The 22,811-nt window shown below is 35.4% G+C and overlaps 1 protein-coding gene across 5 annotated transcripts in view; it reads left to right on the top strand.

Annotated features, from left to right (window-relative positions):
• The window catches only part of TENT2 (terminal nucleotidyltransferase 2), a 61,580-nt gene that overhangs the window by 9,551 nt on the left and 29,218 nt on the right, over positions 1-22,811 (top strand). For 3 of the 5 annotated variants that reach the window (XM_070517879.1, XM_070517880.1, XM_014857006.3), the window contains 4 exons: positions 17,496-17,610; positions 17,703-17,794; positions 19,237-19,315; positions 21,062-21,131. In XM_070517879.1, coding sequence (XP_070373980.1) covers positions 17,496-17,610; positions 17,703-17,794; positions 19,237-19,315; positions 21,062-21,131 — 356 coding nt within the window. The remainder of the gene's footprint in view (positions 1-17,495; positions 17,611-17,702; positions 17,795-19,236; positions 19,316-21,061; positions 21,132-22,811) is intronic. The other 2 variants (XM_014857009.3, XM_014857008.3) reach the window with 1 other exon arrangement.

Genomic DNA, 22,811 nt, shown 5'->3' with positions numbered 1-22,811 from the left:
TTTGATTATTGTTAAATGTTCTTTTATGGAAATGCAACTTTCAGATCAGGAAATCAGATTTTCTCTGATTCATAAAAACCTGAGATTAGAGCCCAAAATATTTGATTTCTAAATTTAGAACTCTTACTTATTACAGAAAAACAAGTTTTCACGTGGGTATTCTAATGAAGTGTTAAAAAGCATTTTCTTTTGGGATATTTGTGTTTTATGAGGTTTTTGAATGTCAGAAATAGAGAATCCAGGAGTCACTGAGGAAGAAATACAAAGTGATATGATCAAGAAAGATTTATCAAAAACATTTCAAATAAATGAAATGAAGCTATTTAAATTATAATCCTTGGAAAATGACAGTATCAGCGTTGGAGACAGTAGTTATTTAACACTAATATTAGAAGCATATCTCTTCCTCCTCCCCCATATTTAGTGAAACCAAAAAAAAAGAATTCTAGGTAATATAGAAGAGTTTATGATGTAAAGTATCTGCATTCTTTTGGATTGTCTATGGCCTAAATTTGCTGTTTTGCATTTTCAAATCTCTACTCTTGAGAAATATGACATTTGTAAGCTAAGGAGAAGGAGCCTGAAGAGAGTATAGTGACTTTGTTTTACTCCTCTGAGTTCCTAGAGCTGAAAGATAGAAAGTGTGCTGAAAATGCTGGGTCATAAAGGAACACTTGCCTCATTCCATAGTTGTGCTGCTTTTTATTCCTCTATCATTCCTTTTTTCTGTAGTTGAGTTAGAATTGCGTCATAAAATTCACTCTTCTGAAGTGTATGATGAAGTGATTTTTAGTATATTTGCAAAGTTGTGCAGCCATCATCACTATCTAATTCTGGTACATCTTCATCACTCCTAAAAGAAACCTTGTACCCCATAGTAATCACTTCCCCGGACCACTCTCCCATCCCCCCACCCCTGCCCCACCTCTGGCAACCACTAATTGATTTTTTATCTCTATGGGTTTGCCTGTTCTGGACATTTCATATAAATGGAATCATATGATACGTGGTCTTGCTTCTTTCACTTAGCATGTTTTCAAGGTTCGTCCATGTCATATCATGTATTAGTTCCTTATTCCTTTTTATAGCTGAATAATACTCCATTGTGTAGATGTACTGTATTTTGTTTATGCATTCCTCAGTTGATGGACTTTTGGGCTGTTTCCGCTTTTTGGCTATTTTGAATAATGCTGCTGTGAAAACCTGTGTAAAAATTTTTGTATAGACAAGTTTTTATTTCTCATGGGTATATATACTTATGAGTAAAATTACTGGGTTATGTGGTAACTCTGTCTGTAACTTTTTGAGGAACTGCCAGAATGTTTTCTAAAGTGGCTGCACCATTTTATGTTTCCACCAGCAGTGTATGAGTGTTCTAATTTCTCCACATCCTTGCCAACACTTGTTGTCTGTCTTTTTTTTTATAGCTATCCTAGTGAGTGTGAAGTGGAGTTTTTGATTTGCATTTCCCTAATGACTAATGATGTTGATCATGTTTTCATTTGTATCTTGGCTATTTGTGTATCTTCCTTGGAGAACTGTTTATTCAGTTAATTTGCCCGTTTAAAATTTTTTAAAGAAATTCTTGAGTTGTGAGAGTTGTTTATATATTCTGGATACTAAATGCTTATCAGATATATGATTTGCAAACATATTCTTCAGTTCTTTGGTTTGTCTGTTTACTTTCTTGGTGGCGTCCTTTGAAGCACAAGAGCTTTCCATTTTGGTGAAGTCCGGTTTATCTGCTTGTCTTTGCTTGCCTAAGCTGTTGGTGTCATATCTAAGAAACCATTGCCTAATCCAAGGTCACAAAGGTTCATGCCTGTGTGTTATTCTAAGAGTTTTATAATTTTAACTCTTAGATTTAGGTCTTTGACCCATTTTGAGTTAATTTTTATATATGACATGAAGTAGAGGTCTAACTTTATTCTTTTACTGTTAGTCCAGTTGTCCCAGCACTATTTATTAAAAAGATTCTGTCTTTTCTTACTGTGAAGTAGGAAAAGCAGTTAGACAAAACCAGTGAGAGGGAGAAAAAAGCAAAGTAAAATGGGAAAAGATTAACTTGGGATGTTTTGCTACCATCCTTCCCCTCCCTACTTGTTCGTTCTCCTTTCTTTGTTTTCCAATTTCAGAGAAAGTCTTGTAATGCTATAATGGGAAAGCCTGTGGTCTAAATCAAATCAGACCAATTCTTTGAATGAATATATAAGAACCTTTTACTATATGTGGGTTTTCAAAATATGTGTTTAGGTGGGCCGTTTTTCTGTGGAATTTATGATGTATAAGTATGGAAGCTCTCTATTTTTGCATGTACTTATATTTTGTAATAGTTACTAACTAGTAGAACTAACTAAATAACTACTAGTTTTGCATGTGGACTGGGTATATGTTGAGTCTCACTCAGTAAATTTAATAACATAATTCACATTAGTCAGTATATATCATCTAGTAAAGTATAGTTCCATAGCAATAACTTTTTCTTTGCTTAGTAACATAGAAAAAGATACTCTTAAATTTTGTGTTTTTGGAATAAGCAGTTATCTCAGAGGAATAAAGATGTATTTTGTTGTTAAACCAGTTTCTTTGAGTGCTCCTCTCAACCTGCCTAGTTGTGGGAGAAGGAAAGCAAGCACTTAGTTCTGCATTCATTCTGTAAGTGAACACTTTTTAAGAAAACTAACATTTATTGATGTCTCTTCTCTTCTAGGCATTCTCCATATGCTATGTCATTTAGTCTTTTCAACAACCCCATGACATGGATATTATCCTAATTTTACTGAGGCTCAGAAAGCTAAATAACTTGCTCAAGGTCACAGCTAGTAAGTGACACAACCAAGATTTGACCCTTGTCTCTAATAATACAAAGAGGAGGAACTTAAGATGCTTAAAATTAAGAGTAGCAAGATGACGTTTTTAGAACTGCCTGTAATACCGGGTAATCTGTGACAGTAATAGTTAATGTTTATTGAGTGTCTTTCTTTGCCAGCAGTGTGCTCATTGGTTTGTATGGTTGACCTCTGCTACAGTGCAAAGTCAATGGGATGTTCAGTGTGAAAAGTGGAGCAGTGGTTTGGGGCCTTGAATGCACCGTAGAAGGCCACTGAAGGTTTTTGAGTGGAGGAATAGCACAGTCAGATTTGCATTTACAGTATAGTGAAGTTTGGTTTGGAATAAGGAGGGCTGGGAAGGTGGATGATTACCTTGAAGGGTATTAAATTCATTTAGATGAGAGGTGCTGAAGCTTTCAGTTATGGCAGATGGTAGTGGAAAAGATATAAGAGACCGTGCATAAGGCAAATTGATAAAAAGTGTGGAGTGATTGAATATAGGGGAGAGAGGGAGGGAGAGAGACATCAATAACTCCAATGATTTGATTCTGGCCTACTAATAGAGATAAGGAACCTAGATTTTCAGTGTGAGCTAATTGAGGAACTAGTCAAGAGCTATTTGGAACACGGGGAAAATCTGCGATAACATCTGTGCTCTTGAAAAACCTCATGTTCTGCAAATTGCACACTCAGAATATAGGGCTATGGGAAAATAGGGCTGGAGCAGACTTCTCGAAACCTAAAGAATTTTGTAACTAGAACACTACTGAGAATAATAACTGATACCTTGGGAAATAACTTGGACAGACCGCAGGACTCGATGCTGCTTCAGGGGATATTAAAAATATACAAAATAGAGTTGAGATGCTAGCTTGTGGTGGGCACTGAGATAAGGCACGTAAAAGTGGAGTTCTGAATCAGTGAGGCTGCTGTAAAGGTAGACACAGAAGGAAATACACCAGCAGAGAGCTGTGTGAGGCTGGGAGTATGCTTTATTGAGTAGGAACCCTGGATGCAGATGCTTATTTTTAAATTGTCTTAGATCTGTAAGGACTCCCGGCTGTGCAGCAGCTGAGCTGAGGGCTTTTTTCCTTTCTCCTGAAGCTTATAATTCCACAATTTCAGCTCCATGTACAAGTCAACCCAACTAACATGTTAAATTGATACCATTTTCCTATTTACCAGTTGTCTTTAAACTAATTGGTATTGTAGAAAAACATATTGTAGACGAACTGGCAGTATATATTTCAGGGCCAGAGATGAATCCTGAAGTCACCTGCAATAATAGTGACAGTTGAAACTCCTCGAGTAGATTAGATTCTAAATTTATTTAGTATTCAATAAATATTTGTGAGTACTAGCCGTGTGCTACAATGTTGTGCTAAGTATACACGGTCTCTTCATCATGCACATACAGTGTAGAGAGAGGGAGAACCATTAGAAAATCATGCAAATCACAGTTTTTTAAAGATATTTATAAGTACTATGAAGAAAAATTACTGTGCTGAGAGAATGTATTTGAGGTCTCAAGGATGGTCTAGAGAAGGTAATGTTTGAGCTGAGAGCTGAAGGATGAGTAGAAGTTTACTCGTGCCAGTGGTGGGAGTAAAGAGAATGCTTTAGAGGGAAAGAACAGCATATTTGAAGGTCTTAAGGTAGAAAGGAGCATGGAGTATGCAAAGGACTGGAAGGAGCCCAGAGTAGCTAGAATTTGGTTGATTAGAAGGAGAATGGCTGAAGTGTGGTAGGAGGAGTAGAGACGGGGCAGAGCATGTGAGGACGTGTATGTCATTTTGGTCTTCAGCTAAGAACAGTGGTAAGCTATTCTGGGTTTTTTTAAGGCAGAGGAGAAAGATGAATTAAAATTATTTTGATTTCATTGTATGAAGTTGAACAAGTTGATCAAGCCCAAGTGTGGATGTAGTGAAATTATTATAATATTCTAGGTGAAAGATAATGGTGCCTTGAATTAGGAAATGCTGGTAGTTAAGATGAACAGAAATTGATGGATGGAAGCTATATTTGGGAAGTGGAATTGTTAGAATTTGATGATGGATTAGATTAGGTCATCTAAACTTCTGTACTATTGACATTTTGGACCAGCTTTCTTTGGTCTGGGGGGACTGCACATCCTAGGATGTCAAGCTACATTCATCGCTTCAACTCACTAGATGCCACTAATTCCCAGTTATGACAACCAAAAATGTCTGTACACATTGCCTAATGTCCTCCTCGGGGCCAGAATGGCCCCTGGATGAGAACCATCAGAAGATAGTGAGGAATACTCCCAAGTTTCTGGCTTGTACAGGTGGATGCATGGTAGTATCATTCACTGAGACAGAACAAAATGGAAGAGGAGAAAGACTTATGTGTGTGTGTATTTAATAGGAGTTGGAGGGTGAGCAGGATGAGTTCTCTGGATGTGTTGCCTTTAATGTGCATTTGAAACATCAATTAGATATTTAGAGATGATAGTTTAATATATATAGATCTGGAATTCAGAGGAAAAGTATTGACCAGAAATATACATTTGGTAATCATCAGCATATAGGTGTTAATTAAAGCCAAGGATATGGATCTGATTGTTCAGGGAGAGAAGAACGCCTGGATCCAGGACAAATTGGTTGAGGAAAGAAGGGGAAAACAGAAGTGGGAACTGAGTGTACACAACTGTTTTGGGAAGTTTGGCTGTGAAGGGGAGGAGCTAAAGGTGGGAAGCTGGAACAAAGTTTTTTTTTTTTAAGGTAGGAGAAACTTTAGCCATATATAAATGTTAATGGGAAAGATTCAATAGAGAGGAGATTGACTATTCTTGAAAGAAAAGAACAGTCATGAATAAGGTTCCCTAGAAGGTGGAAAGAGCATGGGTCCTGCATATAGGCAAGTGGCTTTAGGTAAGAGAAAAGCTTTTTGGAACTAGAGGATAGGTGTAGATAGAACGAAATTTGTAGGTGCGGTATGGAGAAGTTAATGGCGTTCCCATGGTTGAGTGGCTTCTTCTTGTTTTCTCTCTGAATTACTATGCAAGATCATCTATTGAGAGTGAAGAGGATTAAGTAGGATGTCCAAAGTTTGAGAATAGTGGAGAAGGTTTGAAATAGCATTTACCGTGTGCAGGAAATCAAGCTGACCAGAGAAATGGGTGGAGAAGGTTTGAAACAGTATTTGCTGGGTAGTTTAGAGGGCTCACTTAAAACTGGTAATAATGAATTTATTATTAGTAATAATAAGTCAGTCAGCTGACTCAGTCAGCTCTAGGGAGAGATTTTGTTCAAAGAAGTTTTAATTATTTTGAAAATTCTTATTCTGTGTTTTGGAAACTAAAGAATTAGATTTTTAAAAATGAGTACCCTGTGAGTTTAAATCTTTTTCTCTATTTTAAAATCTTTTGTCTGTTTTTCAAGTTGCTATTCGAACAAACAGAACTCATTAAGTAAAAACATCTGAGTTACTTTTGTGAATTTTAACTTTTATTTCACTCTAGCTTTTAGGTGAATATATGGTTGCCTGGACAAAAAAGAGGCTGTAGAGGAATAGAGCTAACCGAACTCCTGAATTCCATCTATTTTAAGTTTATTTGGAAATTCTGGTTAGTTTGAAGATATGTGAATTGAAGCAATTGATTTTGAATTTTAAGTTGAGATGAAGTTAGGCTGAGATTTTCTTGGTACTGATTGTAAAATAAAAAGATGATTGTCAATGAATTATTCAAGATTTCTTGTGTAATGTTTAATTTTGGAAAGGAGCAAATTTTATGGAGCCTCTTGGCACCCTTGGAGGAATAGTTTAGGGACAGATATCTTACAAATCTCTCAGAGGCTCTATCTTAAAAAAACTGTTTTTTTAATTTCATTATTCTACTTTATTTAAAATAAAGAGCAAATTGAAAAAGGGGATAAAATATTTGTAAAGCATTAGCTCACTGAATTTCAAGTGGTTAAAATATATGTATGCCCACATCTCCTACGAAGTCTTTTTTTCTAGCCTTATTGAGATATGAGTGACAAATAAAAATTGTATATATTTAAGATATACAAGATGATGTTTTGATATATGTATTCATTGTGAAACGATTACCATAATCAAGCTAAATAACATATCTATCACCTCATATAGTTACCATATTTTTTTGGGATGAGAACACTTGAGATCTACTGTCTTAGCAAGTTTCAAGTATACATTATTATTAACTGTAGTTACCATACTGTTCATTAGGTCTCCAGACCTTATTCATCTTATAGCTAAGTTGTACCCTTTGAGCAACATCTCCCCATTCGCCCCTGCCCCCCAGCCCATGAAAACCACCATTCTACTGTCTGCTACTATGAATTTGACTTTTTTATAGATTCCACATGTAAGTGAGATCATGCAGTATTTCTCTTTGTGTGTTTAGTTTATTTCATTTAGCATCATGTCTTTTGGGTTCATCCATGTTGCAAATGGCCGAATTTCCTTTCTTTTTATGGCCAAATAATATTCCATTATATATATGTATATATACACACACACCACGTTTTCTTTATCCATTCATCCTTTGATGGACATTTAAGTTGTTTTCGTGTCTTGGCTACTGTGAATGATGCTGCAGTGAACATGGGAGTGCAGATATCTCTTTGAGATAGTAATTTTATTTCCTTCAGATATATACCCAGAAGTGGGATTGCTGGATCATATGGTAGTTCTGTTTTTAATTTTTTGAGGAAACTCTGTACTGTTTTCCAGTATGGTTGTACCAGTTCACTTTCCCACAACAGTGTCTAAGCATTCCCTTTTCTCTACATCCTTGCCAACACTTATCTTTTGACTTTTTGATAATAGCCTTTTAACAAGTGAGAGGTGATATATGTGTGTGTGTGTATCTATATCTATATCTATATATATATATTTAATAATGATGCTTTTTTAAAATTTTTATTGAGGTCATAATAGTTTATAACATTGTGAAAGTTCACTTGTAAATTATTTGTCAGTCACCATATATATGTACCCCTTTACCTCTTATGCCCACCCCACCCCCAACCTCCTTCCCCTCTGGTAACCACTAAATTGTTCTCTTTGTCCATGTGTTGGTTTATCTTCCACATGTAAGTGAAATCATACAGTGTTTGTCTTTTTCTGTCTGGCTTATTTTGCTTAACATAATACCCTCAGGGTCCATCCATGTTGTTGCGAATGGGATGATTCTGTCTTTTTTATGGCTGAGTAGTATTCCATTGTGTGTGTATATATATACACACACACACACCCCACATCTTCTTTATCCAATCATCAGTCAGTGGGCGCTTGGGTTGCTTCCATGTCTTGGCTGTTGTGAATGACAGTGCAATGAACATAGGGATGCACAAGTCTCTTTGATTGTTGATTTCAAGTTCTTGGATAAATACTCAGTACTGGGATAGCTGGGTCATATGGTATTTCTATTTTTAATATTTTGAGAAATATCCATACTGAATTCAGGAAATGTGATGCCTCCAGCTTTGTTCTTGTTCAAGATTGCTGTGCTTTTCTGGGTCATTTGTGGTTCCATATGAATTTTAGGATTGCTTTTTCCATTTCTGTGAAAAATGCCATTGGAATTTTGATACAGATTACATTGAATTGGTAGATCGCTTTTTGTACTATGGACACTTTAGCAGTTTTAATTCTTCCAGTGCATGAACACAGGATGTCTTTCCATTTATTTGTTGTCTTCAGTTTCTTTCATCAATGTTTTATAATTTTCAATGTACAGATCCTTCACCCTCCTTGGCTAAATTTATTCCTGGGGCTCTGTCTTTATAATGTATGTGTCTGTCAAGAGTGTGAAAGCCATGGAGATGTAAATTTATGTAGAAAATCTAGACCAGGGCTCAGCAGAAGAGATCCGCAGGTGAAAGTTTGTTTAGTTTGTTTGTTTCTATTCTCTTTTTTTTTTTAAAGATTGGTACCTGAGCTAACAGCTTGCCAATCTTTTTTTTATTTTTTATTTTATTTTGCTTTTTCTCCCCAAGTCCCCCCCCCCCGCCCAGTAGATAGTTGAATACTTTTAGTTGTGGGTCCCTCTAGTTCTGGCATTTGGGATGCCACCTCAACATGGCCTGATGAGCAGTGCCATGTCTGCGCCCAGGATCCAAACCAGCGAAACCCTGGGCTGCTGAAGCAGAGTGCGCGAACTTAACCACTCAGCCATGGGGCTGGCCCCTCTATTCTCCTTTTATTAGGCGGTTGTTTCTTGGCCACGTTCAGGTAATAGTATGTGCCTAAAAGCAATGAACTCAGGGAAAGGAATCAGTAATTCAAACTGCCTAATCAGCATGGCAGTTTATAAATTCAGAAGTTTCTACATTGTGTCCACACACAAAAACGTAGTAATTTAACATGCTAATAAGGAGTTGGTTGTTTTCAGCATGACATTTTCCTGGTTCTGTTTTATTTTAGTTAATTTGAAGAGAAAAGGAATTCAGCATCAAAAATGAATTTCAACTTTTATTATACTAATACTCAGTAATTAGTACCAGCTTTTTCTATAGTTAAACATGTGTAACAAAGATTATGGCAAGGGGACAACCTAAGGAATTGCCAGTTTTTGTTGAAATGTTTACGAACTAGTGATCTGCTTTCTGTACCATATTTAATTTTATTTCTCCTATCTCGAAAGCTCAGTGCTAATTTGTGTTTGTAGATAGCGCATATATTTAGCCAAAAACCATGATTGTTTTTCATATACTGTAGTATATGATCAGATCTTGGTGTTTCCAGCTGAAAGGTTTTTTCACTTTCTTTTGCATGGGGACCCAGATAACAGGGACAGATGGAGAAACTGCTGAGAATACTGTGTAAAAATTTAGCCTTATTTATTGACACATTTGAAAACTTTCCTGAATCCAAACCCATATTTTACTTGTACTTAATGGCTTGTATTGACCTCACACAATGATAACTTTATTAGTAATTTGATTTGAGCCTACTTTGAGGATAGGTAGTCATATTTTTTTAGGAAAAATGAATATTTATATTTGGAAGAATTATTAATTTTAGTATTTTGATATGTAGTATTTAGTATATGTAGGTAAATCTTACTTTTTTTTTTTACCTAACTATATATAGGTAAATTTTGAGCAGGTACAACTTATTTACAGTGAGAAATGGATATCTTTTACAGTTAACTTTAAAGTAATAAATCTTGGCAGGCAGCCTAATCTCTAAATTGTAGAGATTTAAATAACTTTAAGAACAATCTATTTTGCGGATACTTTGTTGGAATCGTTTTTTTTTTAAAACTAATAGTAGGGAAAAATTTGCTTCTGAATGAAACAGAAACAATTAAAGAAAGTTTCTAAAGTGTCATTATCGGTAATCAGCATGGTGTTACATATGTTATCTAAATATTTGGTGCCTGATATTCAGCCAAGGAGATTTCATAGCATACATCCCTTTTTTCTTTTTTTTTCAGGATTATAAGAACATTGAGGCCTATCCTGAAATATTTCTCTAAATATGAGTAATAGAGGTCTTGTTTCAGTGTAAATGTGCATTTCTTTTGAGTTTTTGTCTCGTCTGGACTCCATATCCTTTATGTCTGTCTGTTTTAGGATATAGTAACATAATTTCATAATGTGGATCCTTAAATAACTGGCTAGATAGTGAGGAAAATTCTTTTGTGTAAAAATCTATTAGATCTCCATTATAATAGTCCTCGAGAGAGAAGAAATGTTTCCCTGAATGTAAAAAAGGGAGAAGAGCAAGTTTATGGAATTTTGTATTTTCCACATAATCATAAATTTTTTTTACATGTTAATGTTTCTACATGAGCATGGTCATTCAGATGATGAAAGGGCTTTATAAATATGATAAAATTTCATTTGAGCATTGTTGTAAAGAAATTTATCTTTTTGTTACTTAACAGATGTTGAGTACCTAATATGACTTCTAGGACTGGGTTGATCTGCCCAAGTCTCTAGATCGAGGGGCTGGCAAAACTTTTCTATAAAGGGCCAAATAGTAAATATTTTAGACGTGGGCTACATGGGGCCTTTCTCACATATTCTTTTCTTTCTCTCTCTTTTTTTTTTTGAGGAAGATTAGCCCTGAGCTAACATCTGCTGCCAATCCTCCTCTTTGCTCAGGAAGACTGGCCCTGAGCTAACATCCATGCCCATCTTCTGTATGTGGGCTGCCTTACCACAGTATGGCTTGCCAAATGGTGCCATGTGCGCACCCGGGATCCGAACCTGGCGAACCCTGGGCCGTCAGAGCGGAACATCTGCACTTAACTGCTGCACCACTGGGCTGGCTCCTGTTTTCTCTCTTTTTTAAACAATGCTTTAAAAATGTAAAAATCGTTTAGCTTGCTGGCCCTACAAAACAAGCTAGAGGCATTATTTAGCCTATAGGCTGTAGTTTGCCAACCCTGCTGTAGGTGAATAAAACTGAATCATTCAAGTGTCATTTAAAATTTTATATTAGCCACTTTTTCTGGAAACCTTTTTCAAATCTTTTATAAACTTGGAAGCTTTTTTTTTTAGCTTTTTACTATGGGAAATATCAAATAAATACAAAAATAGAATATAGTATCATAAATCTTCATGAGGCTTTAACAAATTACCAGCATATGGCCAATCTTATTTCATTTATACCTTCCTCCCTTCTTAGTTTGAAGCAAATTTTATGTATTGGATGAGTTCATTCATAAGTATTTCAGTCTTCTGTTTTGTTATCTATCCCTTTGTTAATGCCATACTATCTTGAGTACTATAGCTATATAATAAGTAAGGGTAGAAGTCAGGCAGTTCTGACTTTTTTCTTCTTTGTCTTGGCTATTCTTGGTCTTTTGCCTTTCCAAATAAAATTTAAAATTATTTTCTCAATTTCTAGAAACAAGCATGGTGGCTTTTTATTTTTAACAATTTTTTACAAATTTTGATTATATTTACTCCATAGGTCAATTTCAGGAGACTTGACAACAGTAGTCTTTTGATCCATGAACATGATCTGTATCACTCCATTTATTCAGGTCTTTAATTTCTCTCATCAGTACTTAGTAATTTTCAGTGTATAGGTCTTGTATACCTTTTGGGAAATATAATTCTAAATATTTCATATTCTTTTGCTGCTGTTGATAATTTCTTATTTTATTTTTCAAGTTCTTTTTACTTTTTTATTGCAGTAACATTGGTTTATAACATTATATAAATTTCAAGTGTACATCATATTTCGGTTTCTGTGTAGATTACATCATGTTCACCACCCAAAGACTAATTACAATCCATCACTACACACATCTGCCTAAACACCCCTTTTGCCCTCCTCTCTTCTCCCTTCCCCTCCGGTAACCACCAACCCAATCTCTGTCTCTATGTGATTGTTTATTGTTGTTTATATCTTCTACTTATGAATAAGATCATACAGTATTTGGCCTTCTCCCTCTGAGTTATTTTGCTTAGCATAAATACCCTCAGGGTCCTTCCGTTTTTGTCACAAACGGCTGGATTTCATTGTTTGTTATGGCTGAGTAGTATTCCATTGCGTGTGTGTACCACATCTTCTTTATCCATTTGTCCCTTGATGGGCACGTAGGTTGCTTCCGAGTCTTGGCTATTGTGAATAATGCTGCAGTGAACATAGGGGTGCATGTATTGTTACACATTCGTGTTTTTATGTTCTTTGGATAAATACTGATCAGTGGAATAGCTGGATGGTGTGGTAGTTCTATTCTTAATTTTTTGAAGAATCTCCATACTGTTTTCCATAATGGCTGCACCAGTTGCACTCCCACCAGCAGTGTATGAGGGTTCTTTTCTCTCCACAGCCCCTCCCACACTTGTTGTTTCCTGTCTTGTTAATTATAACCATTCTGACGGGTGTGAGGTGATGTCTCATTGTAGTTTTGATTTGCATTTCCCTGATAATTAATGATGTTGAACATCCTTTCATGTGCCTGTTGGCCATCTGTATATCTTTGGAGAAATGTCTCTTCAGATCTTTTGCCCATTTTTTGAGTTCTTAGTTTTTTTGTTGTTGAGATGTATGAGTGCCTTATATATTTTGGATCTTGACACCTTATCAAATATATGGTTTGCAAATATCTTCTCCCAATTGTTAGGTTGTCTTTCCGTTTTGTTGATGGTTTCCTTTGCTGTGCTTTTTAGTTTGTTGTAGTCCCATTTGTTTATTTTTTCTGTTGTTTCCCTTGCCTGGTCAGACATGGTACTTGAAAATATGCTGTTAAGACCGATGTCAAAGAGTGTACTGCTTAAGTTTTCTTCTAGAAGTTTCATGGTTTCAGGTCTGATACATTCAAGTCTTTAATCCATTTTGAGTTAATTTTTATGCATGGTGTAAGACAATGGTCTACTTTCATTCTTTTGCATCTGGCTATCCAGTTTTCCCAACACCATTTATTGAAGAGACTTTCCTTTTTCCATTATATGTTCTTGGCTCCCTTGTCGAAAATTAGCTGTCCATAGATGTGTGGGTTTATTTCTGGGCTCTCGATTCTGTTCCATTGATCTGTGTGTCTGTTTTTGTGCCAGTACGATGCTGTTTTGGTTACTACAGCATTATAATATATTTTGAAATCAGGGAGTGTGATATACCTCCAACTTTGTTCTTTTTTCTCAGGATTCCTTTGGCTATTCGGGGTCCTTTGTTCCATATAAATTTTAGGATTCTTCATTCCATTTCTGTCAAAAATGTCATTGGAACTTGGATAGAGATTGCATGGAATCTATAGGTTGCTTTAGGAAGTATGGGCATTTTAACTGTTAATTTCCAGTTTATAGATCTTTCACCTCTTTGGTTAGATTTATTCCTAAATATTTTATTCTTTTTGTTGCAATTATAAATGGGATTGTATTCTTCTTAATTTCTCTTTCTGCTACTTCATTGTTAGAGTATGGAAACACAATTAATTTTTGTGTATTGATTTTTTATCTTGCAACTTGACCATGTTCATTTATTGTTTCTGAAAGTTTTTTGGTGGATTCTTTAGGATTTTTTGTCTGTAAAATCAGATCATCTGCAAATAGTGACAGTTTCACTTCTTCCTTTCCAATTTGGATCCCTTTTATTTCTTTTTCTTGCCTGACTGCTCTGGCCAGGATTTCCAATACTATGTTAAATAAGAGTGGTGATGGGGCTGGCCCCGTGGCCGAGTGGTTAAGTTCACGCGCTCCGCTGCAGGCGGCCCAGTGTTTCGTTGGTTCGAATCCTGGGCGCGGACATGGCACTGCTCATTAAACCACGCTGAGGCAGCGTCCCACGTGCCACAACTAGAAGGACCCACAACGAAGAATATACAACTATGTACTGAGGGGCTTTGGGGAGAAAAAGGAAAAAATAAAATCTTTAAAAAAAAAAAAAATAGTGTGGTGAAAGTGGACATCCTTGTCTGGTTCCTGTTTTTAGAGTGATAGCTTTCAGTTTTTTTCCATTGAGAATGATATTAGCTGTGGAACATGGTATATCACTTCATTTATTTAGGTCTTTAATTTCTTTCATCAGTATTTAGTAATTTTCAGTGTACAGGTCTTATATACCTTTTGGGAAATATATTTCTAAATATTTCATGTTTTTTTGCCGTTATTGATACATTTTTAGAATGTAAATTTCCAATTGTTTTTTGTTAGTACTAGTATATATACTTTCTAGTCAATTATCTTTTTAGAAAAGTAAAACATAAGAGAAGCAGCCTTGGTTTGATACATTATGTTTGAATTTTCATTAGTTTTGTGGGCATGTCTTTCTCATTTTTTTAATAAAAACTTTGTATGGGAATTGACTAGAATCGTTTTTAGGCGTTATTTCTTCAAATATTTTCTTCTGTCCTTCTCCCATTCTCACCTCTCTTCCTGAGATTCCAGTTCTTTTCTGTTATTTGTGCTTAAGTGAGATGGCTTTTCCTATGCTACTTTTACATGAGGAGAGTTAGGCAGGTTGGCTTTCCTAGGTTTGTGGCTCTAGGAATCCTCTTCTGTTGTGTGGTATTCAGCAGTATACTTTGAGACTTTTTCTCTTCTCTTCCCTTCTTTTATCTAGACCAGGGTTTTTCACCCTCTGCAATATTGGCATTTTGGGTCAGATAATCTTTGCTGTCAGAGATTGTCCTGTGCATTGTAAGATGTTTAGTGGCATCCTAGCCTCTACCTGCTAGATGCCAGTGATCACCATGTGGTGTCCCCCTTCCCTTCAATTATGACAACCAGAAATGTTTCCAGATATTGTCAAATGTCCCCTGGGAATTAGAATCATTCTAGTTCTAGACCTTGTTTCTTTTACCCTTAGTGACTCTGTATTGCTTAGTTTGGATTCTCCTCCTGGCGGTTTCTGCTTGATGTGTTGCTTTGTCTTAGAAGGGAGCCTCACTTAGTTTTGAAATTTCTGATCTTTCTATGATCCTGTTATGTTTACCTGTGAGTTGTGGCCTGTGAAACTCGCTTCCAATTTTGGTTGCTATCCTGCACTAAATTAGATGCCTCAATTTGAAGAAAGGGATGGCCAGGTAGTACTTAAGGGCAATTTGATTTCTGGCTGTTCTGGCTTCAGGGCTGTCTAAAATCCCTTTCCTCTTCTTCCTTTTTCTTTTGGTGAGGAGGATTGACCCTGAGCTAACACCTGTTGCCAATCTTCCTCATTTTGCTTGAGGAAGATTATTCCTTAGCAGACATCTGTGCCGGTCTTCCTTTATTTTTTGTATATAGGACACTGCCACAGCATGGCTTGATGAGCAGTTTGTAGGTCTGTGCCTGGGATCTGAAGTGGTGAACCCCGGGCCACTGAAGCAGAGTGTTCGAACTTAACCACTAGCTACCTGGCTGGCTCCTCCTCTTCTTTCTTAATGTTGCTGATACCATCTGGGTCTTGCTGCTGTTGGTGTTTGGTCCCAACTATTCATATTTTGGTGTTCATGATTGATACATAGTCAATTAATTGTGTTGTATTTGTTGGCTGTGTTTGTTTTGTTTTGGTTTGATCTATTTGTTTTGTTCTCCTCACTATTCTTTTTGCAGGGGTGGTTTATTTGGGGATATTAAAAAATTATGTCTCATTCGTTGCCAAGTTGCCTGGACTGCCTCTGCCTTCTTAAAATGAGTTCTAAACATGATAAAAGAAAGTGTTTTAAATGCTGGGTGAGACTTGCGCTTGGTCTTGGAGTCCGGGGAAGGCCTAGAGAGCGAGAGGTTGAAAATGCAAGAGAGCCCGGAAAACTCTAGAGGTATTTGTGTCGTGGAGGCCACCAGAAGGCTTGGATACAGAAGTGTTGGTGAGGGGTCAGCTTTGAACAGAGGAGGAGGACAGTTTGTCTGACAGGAGAGGTGAAGAGATGAGATTTCATTCAGATATGTTAGTTTGCAAGTTTGCAGTTAGCAAGCTGACTTGTCACATCTGGTATCCTCAATTTTCTTGGTAAACTTTAATGTGAAGTTATCTGCTAAATAAAGTGAGGTAAGTGTAGGGGGCTTGAAGAAAATAGTAAAGATTTTGGAATGGTGATGGTGTAAAATGGGAGCCATATCTCCCCAGAGATGTGAAAGGGCCAACCTTAGGCTAGTCCTGTAACTACAAATTTGAAAGATGCCAATTTTGTGGTTTTTAATTTTTTTTAGTTTCATTTCTTAGAAACTCAGATATAAGAGCAGAGAAGGTGATTGTTCATATGGACTTAAGACTAGGATTTTGCAGGACAGGTGTTAGAGCATGACAAGGGAATAATGTTGTTGTGGAGCATGGACTGGATACGAAAGGAAATCATGCTGTTCAGGTACTGATGGGTCAGGAGAAAAGGGGAGATTCAAGGGAATCCGGGTCTGTGTGGTTCTAGAGCAGGTATGAGGGGAGTAAGAAAGTAAGAATTGGACAGATTGAAGCCAAGATAGTATATTGAAATTTAAAATTTCACAGCTAGAGAAGTTGTATTTTATTGTAAAGACCACATTATGCTATGAGAGTGTTACACTGATGAAAAATATTGGAGTAAGAAGTAGTTTAGAAATGGTGGGAATATGTTGTGATATGTAGCCCATTATAGGTAAGGAAATCACCTATGGGGATAGCAAGAGTTAGGTTGGAGGGGAAAGTGTGAACCAGATAGGTAGATAAACAGGGAGATCCATCTGTAGATGGCAACAAGAAGACAGGGTTCAGAGCAGTGTTGTAAGAATGGGGAAGAGGGTGGTTTGCATGAGCATGGAAGACCAGGGACTTTTCTTTCAAAGTCTGTTATATGTCTTATGAATATCAGGGATTGGGCAAACTTCTTTAAAGGGACAGATAGTAAATATTTTAGACTTTGCCACTCACATATGGTTCTTGTTGCATGTTTTTATTTGTTCATCTTTATAACCCTCTAAAAATGTAAAACCATTCTTAGGTCGTGTACCATCCCAAACCAGGCTGCTACGGAAGGTTGTAGTTTGCTGCCCCGTGGATTATACTCATTATGAATGATCTGTGACTGTACTTTTCTGTGACTTGTCAGTGGTACTTTGCTTTGTCAAATTAGTAACTGTTTCAGATACTAAATGACTTGTTACTTAAGTAAGAGTAGTTTTGTGTTGGAAGGTGTTAAGGAGATAATATATATTTATTTTTTAAATACCGTCGGTAGTATTGTTTTACACTTCTCAGTATGGTAATTACTTTTACATTTCTAAACAAAATTTTTACTTTTTTTGCGGTGAATTCAAGTTGAGTCAGCAGATATTGGAGCTATTTGAAGCATGTCAGCAGCAAGTAAGCGATTTAAAGAAGAAAGAACTCTGTCGAACACAGCTGCAGAGAGAAATTCAGCTGTTATTTCCACGTACGGTTCCCTATTTTGCATGCCCTTTTTTGTATATGCATTCCGATTTAAAATTTTAAATAATACCTTATAATTCTCTTCTATTTCTTTAGAAAGCAGACTTTTTTTGGTGGGATCCTCTTTGAATGGATTTGGTACCCGGAGCAGTGATGGTGATTTATGTCTAGTTATTAAAGAGGAACCAGTAAGTAATGAAACATTATTCCAAATGTGTTTCTTGTGTTAAGTCATTTAAGAAATTTCATATAAAAGTCATTGAAGAAAATAACTTTTTTTGTTTTAATTACTTCTTTGGATTCTCTGTTTATAATAATTCAAGGAAGGCTAGGAAATGCTTCTTTTTCTTTTAAGGCATGTGCCCAGTAAACTAATAGGAATTTTAGCATTCATTTCTAAGTTGTTAAAGTGAGATGGCTTCACTGTCTTTTTCAAGAGCTCTGCCTCTATTTTGAAACATTATTGGGATGGGTATGTTACCAGGATGCAGTAAAGAAGGAGAGCATGTGTCAGTATTATCTTCTTGATATATTTCCTTTCCATTTGAATTCTCCATGATTGTATTTTCAATGTTTTATCTTATTTCCCCTTGAAAAGGCTATGGGGTTTGGAGTTCTTATTTTGGGAATACAAAGAGATTTCACTGAAATTTAAAATAAGACTATTGTGATTTAATAAATTTTTCTCTGATATTTTGGCTTTGTTTCTTCTCTTTATTTTTATTTAGCAACCAAATTTTCTTCTTTAGTATTATGTTTATTTGAATTTCCTGTTAACTTATACTCTTGTGTATCCTTAATACCACAGTAATTGGTGTTCATTAAGCTGACCTGAAGCAACCTCTTTAATATGCCGAGGTCTCTTCTGAATTACCAAAGATTAATTTCAGTATAATTTAATGTGGCTTATTATATTCCACCTCTTTATAAATATAAAAAATCTATTGAATAGTAATATATATTTTTACTGTTTCTATTATCCCACTAACAAAATTGGCTTCCAGTTACTGCAAATCAGAAAGAGATTTATTCTGGGAAAGAAACTCTGATATTTCCTAGGCTTTGAAATCATATAAAGGAACAGTAAAGAAACCCTTCAGAAATAATAAACATAGTGGAAAATATTAGAGTTTTAATTAAAACTTCCTCATGCAAGTAGACTACACTTGGGCACAGCCCACTAATCCTCCAGTCTTCTCCACATGTTTGAATCAGCTTGTCACAATCATGCTCACACTGAGACACCACAGATGTGACCCTTATCCCTGAGCAGCTCACAGTCTAGAGAGGGAAATACATGATGTTACAGAAAGTTAAAATTCTGTTTATTTTTCTTGGAAAGGATTACTTTTTGTAGATTAGTACTAAAGGAAAAAAATGACGTATATGGCTGCTTCGCTATTTCTTTTAATGTTGCGCTTTAAGTTTAAGATCAGGAATTGATTTAGAAATGTTGATGTGAAGACAGCAGAAAGGTTGACTTTTTCTATAATGTAATTTAGTGAATAGTGAAAAATAACTCCAAAGAAAAGTATACTTTGTATGTTTTCTCTTTGTTGAGATACATTAAGAAAATAAAACACTAAGTTTAGAAAGATAATGAAAAAACACTTTATTTTTAACTTTTCAGTGTTTTTTTCAGGTAAATCAGAAGACTGAAGCACGACATATACTCACCTTAGTCCATAAACACTTCTGTACTAGACTTTGTAAGTTTGATATGCCTCAAGTTCCTATGTCATCTGACATAAGTATTTATTTATAGTGTCTCTCACTTTATTTTCTGGTAAGAATTGTTTATTTTCTGGTCAGGATATGTATAATGTGGATCCTTTTTTTCCAAATGAATTCCTTTTACCTTTTGACTAAAAAGAAGAGTAACATTTATTCAGCAATTCTTTATTGAGTTTACTGAATGCAGTGGGGAATTCAAAGATATCATAAGCTTCAGTTCTTTTTCTCAAAAGGTTATATACTGTTAGGGAAGCTAATGCATGAGCATAAATAGCTGTAATGCAAAGTATCTGTGAAAACCCGAAAGAGTGATACAGATAAAGTCTTTTAAGTATTCATGGGAGGGAGAGAGAATTTCATCTGTTTTCAAATTATATGCAATTTATGACATCAAATTTTAAAAATATCACTAAACATGAAGCCCAAGTGAATTATTCCAACAGAAAGCAAAATTGTTGACTTGGACCATATTATTGTAAGATTTTGCGTAAGCTCACTAAGCAGATTTTCATCCACATTTTAAACCGTCTCAAATAATTTATTTTAAACTTCCAGAGAATATTGTGGACAGTTGAAGCCACACTATGTGATGTTGGAAAGACATTTGTCCATTTGTTTAACAGATATTCCTTATGTGTCAGGCTTTGAGCTGGAAAATACAAAGTCAAGTAACAAGTTATTGCCCTTGAACAATTTATATCTGTTGTAGGAGAGAAATAAATCAAGTGATTTATTTCGGTGGACTTAAGTTTTCACATCTGTAAAATACAGGAATAATTCATATCTTAAGTGGATTTTCAATAGCTATTAGAATCATAAAATATTAAAAATGGAAGGGACCTTAGAGATCGTCTAATTCAAATGAAAGGTTTTTTTTTTCCCTTTGGTTGTTGTTTTTAATAGTTAAGGAGACTGGTGATCAATCAGTTTAATAATTTCCCTGAGGAGTATAGTTTGTTCTTTGGTGTCAGAACCTGTGGTCAGAACTCGAAACTTTCAACTCCTAATCTTATTTCTCACTAAACCTCACTGAATTCTTGCCTATAAATTCTCTTTGAAGCCTGGTGTATTTATTATTTTGCTCATAAAAAGCATTATAACAGAAAATTTTTAGTTTTTAAATCTGGTCTTATGGTTTTCTTTAGTTAAGACTTAAGAAATTGCTCATTTGGGAGAAATTTGCAGTTTCTTTTTTCTACATTGCTGTATTTTCCTAGTTTTCTACAATGAACATTATTACTTTCAACTCAGAAAAACATTTTTTTTTGAAGTTTGATGGAGTAAAAAATATGTGTATGTGTTCTTCCTCTCAGAAATCATGCTTATTTGAACGTGTCGCTGCCCCTTGTATCATGTTGCAAGCGTTTCCACATTTAAGACTGTTTGTAAATATGATTTATATGGCTGTTATATCTTGCCATGTGTTGTGCCAGAATTTAGCTATCCCCCTGTTGCTATCCTAGATATTTTTCATAACGCTCTGATGAACTTCTTGATAAATGTTATTAGATAGTAGACCACATTTCTGAAAATAACTTTAATAGCCCCCTAATCCAGTCTTAGAAGAATTCAGTAATGTCCTTTCTTTGCTTTCTTTCTCAAAGACTGTGTTTTCTTTAATTGTTTTAGCTTAGTAAAATGCTTTTTTTTAAAAATGTGCATTGGAATACTATGAATTTGAGAAACACTTACAGATATTCTCATTATCTTTTACCCTTCAGCTGGCTACATTGAGAGACCTCAGCTGATTCGAGCAAAAGTGCCAATTGTGAAGTTCAGGGATAAAGTCAGGTAAGTAATTATTGAATTCCCTTTTTTCAGTTGCTTTAGATCATTTTTAGATATTCTTTTGATGTAGATAATTAAGAAATGTATGTTATAGCATAATAGCTTATTGTCATCAGTTTTGAGAAATCACTTGATTTGGTCTTTGAAATGGTTTTTTAAAATAGTCTGCTCGCTTCTTCATGCTTAACTGTACTTAGTTATTCTGCTTGACATTTTGAAAATTTGAGACTATCCAATTTAAGGAATATATGCATATTTATATTTCAGATTTTTAAATGATCTCTTTCCTTTTGGAAATGTAATGCACTCTTAAGAACATATCTTAATTGATGAAATTTGATGTATATTTGTATCAAGGGAATTGTTGTAATTATGTCTATCTGTATATTCTACCAGCCTGAGTTCTGAATTTCTTATGAGCATTGGAATTAGAATCTTTTATATAGTATCTGAATATAAAATGTAAATAGTTAGGTGTTAACTTTCATTGGTTAAAAAAGAGTTGTTTTCTAAAAAATAGATAGTATTGTGATAAATCAGGTTTTTCTAGCCTAGTTTTATAAAAGTAATACTGAAATTGTTTATATCAATGTAAGTGTAAATATATACACAGTTGATCCTCATTATTCATGGATTCTGTGTTTACGAATTCTCCTACTTGATAAAATTTATTTTGTAACCTCAAAGCCCCCCAAATTGATACTTGCAGCACTTTCATGGTCACTCCTACACAGGGCAGAGTGGGGAAAATTTTGAGTTACCTGATCCGCTTATTCCCAGCTGAGGTTAAAAAATGTGACACTCCACCTTCCTGTTTCAGCTCTCATACTGTAAACAGTTGTCCTTTTCATGATCTAGTTAATGCCATGTTTTTACATTTTTGTGCTTTTTGTGGGTGAGTTTGCTGTTTAAAATGGCCCCTAATCATAGTGTTGAGATACTGCCTAGTGTTTGTGTGTACAGAGCTGTGATGTGTGTTATGAAGAAAATACCTGTGTTAGATATCCTTCGTTCAGGCATGAGTGTTCTTGGCCATGACTTCACCATTGTGGATCAACAATATATTAAATAAGGTGTCTTGAAACAGACACACACAAAACAAAGTTACATACTGATCAGTTGATGAAAATGTTGTGTCTGGGGCCAGACCCAGAGCCCAAGTGGTTAAACTGGGCATGCTCTGCTTTGGCAGCCTGGGTTTGGTTCCCAGGTGTGGATCTACACCACTTGTCTGTCACTGACCATGCTGTGGTGATGGCTCACATACAAAAAGAGGAAGATCGGCAGTGGATGTTAGCTCAGGGCGAATCTTCCTAAGCAAGAGGAAAAGAAAAAGGAAGAAAATATTGTGTCTGGAGACCCATGGAAACCTAACCCTTTGTTGCCCCTAGGAGCAATGGTTTAGTATTCACAAATTCAGCATTTGCAGCAAGTTTATAGAACATAACTACTATGAATATCAGAATTGACTGACTATATATATGTTTTAAACAAATCTCTAGATATATGCCTGGCTCAGACCTTCCCCTCCATTCATTCCAACATCCATCCCATCTATAAATATTTACTGAGTTTTTATCAAGTAAATAACAGAAATTTCTAAAGCATAAAGATATAGGGAGATAAAACATAAACTAAACATAAAACGATTAGCTAATTATAATTGTTTTTAAAAATATATGA

This window comes from Equus asinus, chromosome 9, assembly GCF_041296235.1.
Source record: "Equus asinus isolate D_3611 breed Donkey chromosome 9, EquAss-T2T_v2, whole genome shotgun sequence".
In the NCBI taxonomy this organism is placed as follows: domain Eukaryota; kingdom Metazoa; phylum Chordata; class Mammalia; order Perissodactyla; family Equidae; genus Equus; species Equus asinus.
The sequence above is the reverse complement of the archived record's forward strand: the minus strand, read 5'-3'. Positions and strand labels throughout refer to the sequence as shown.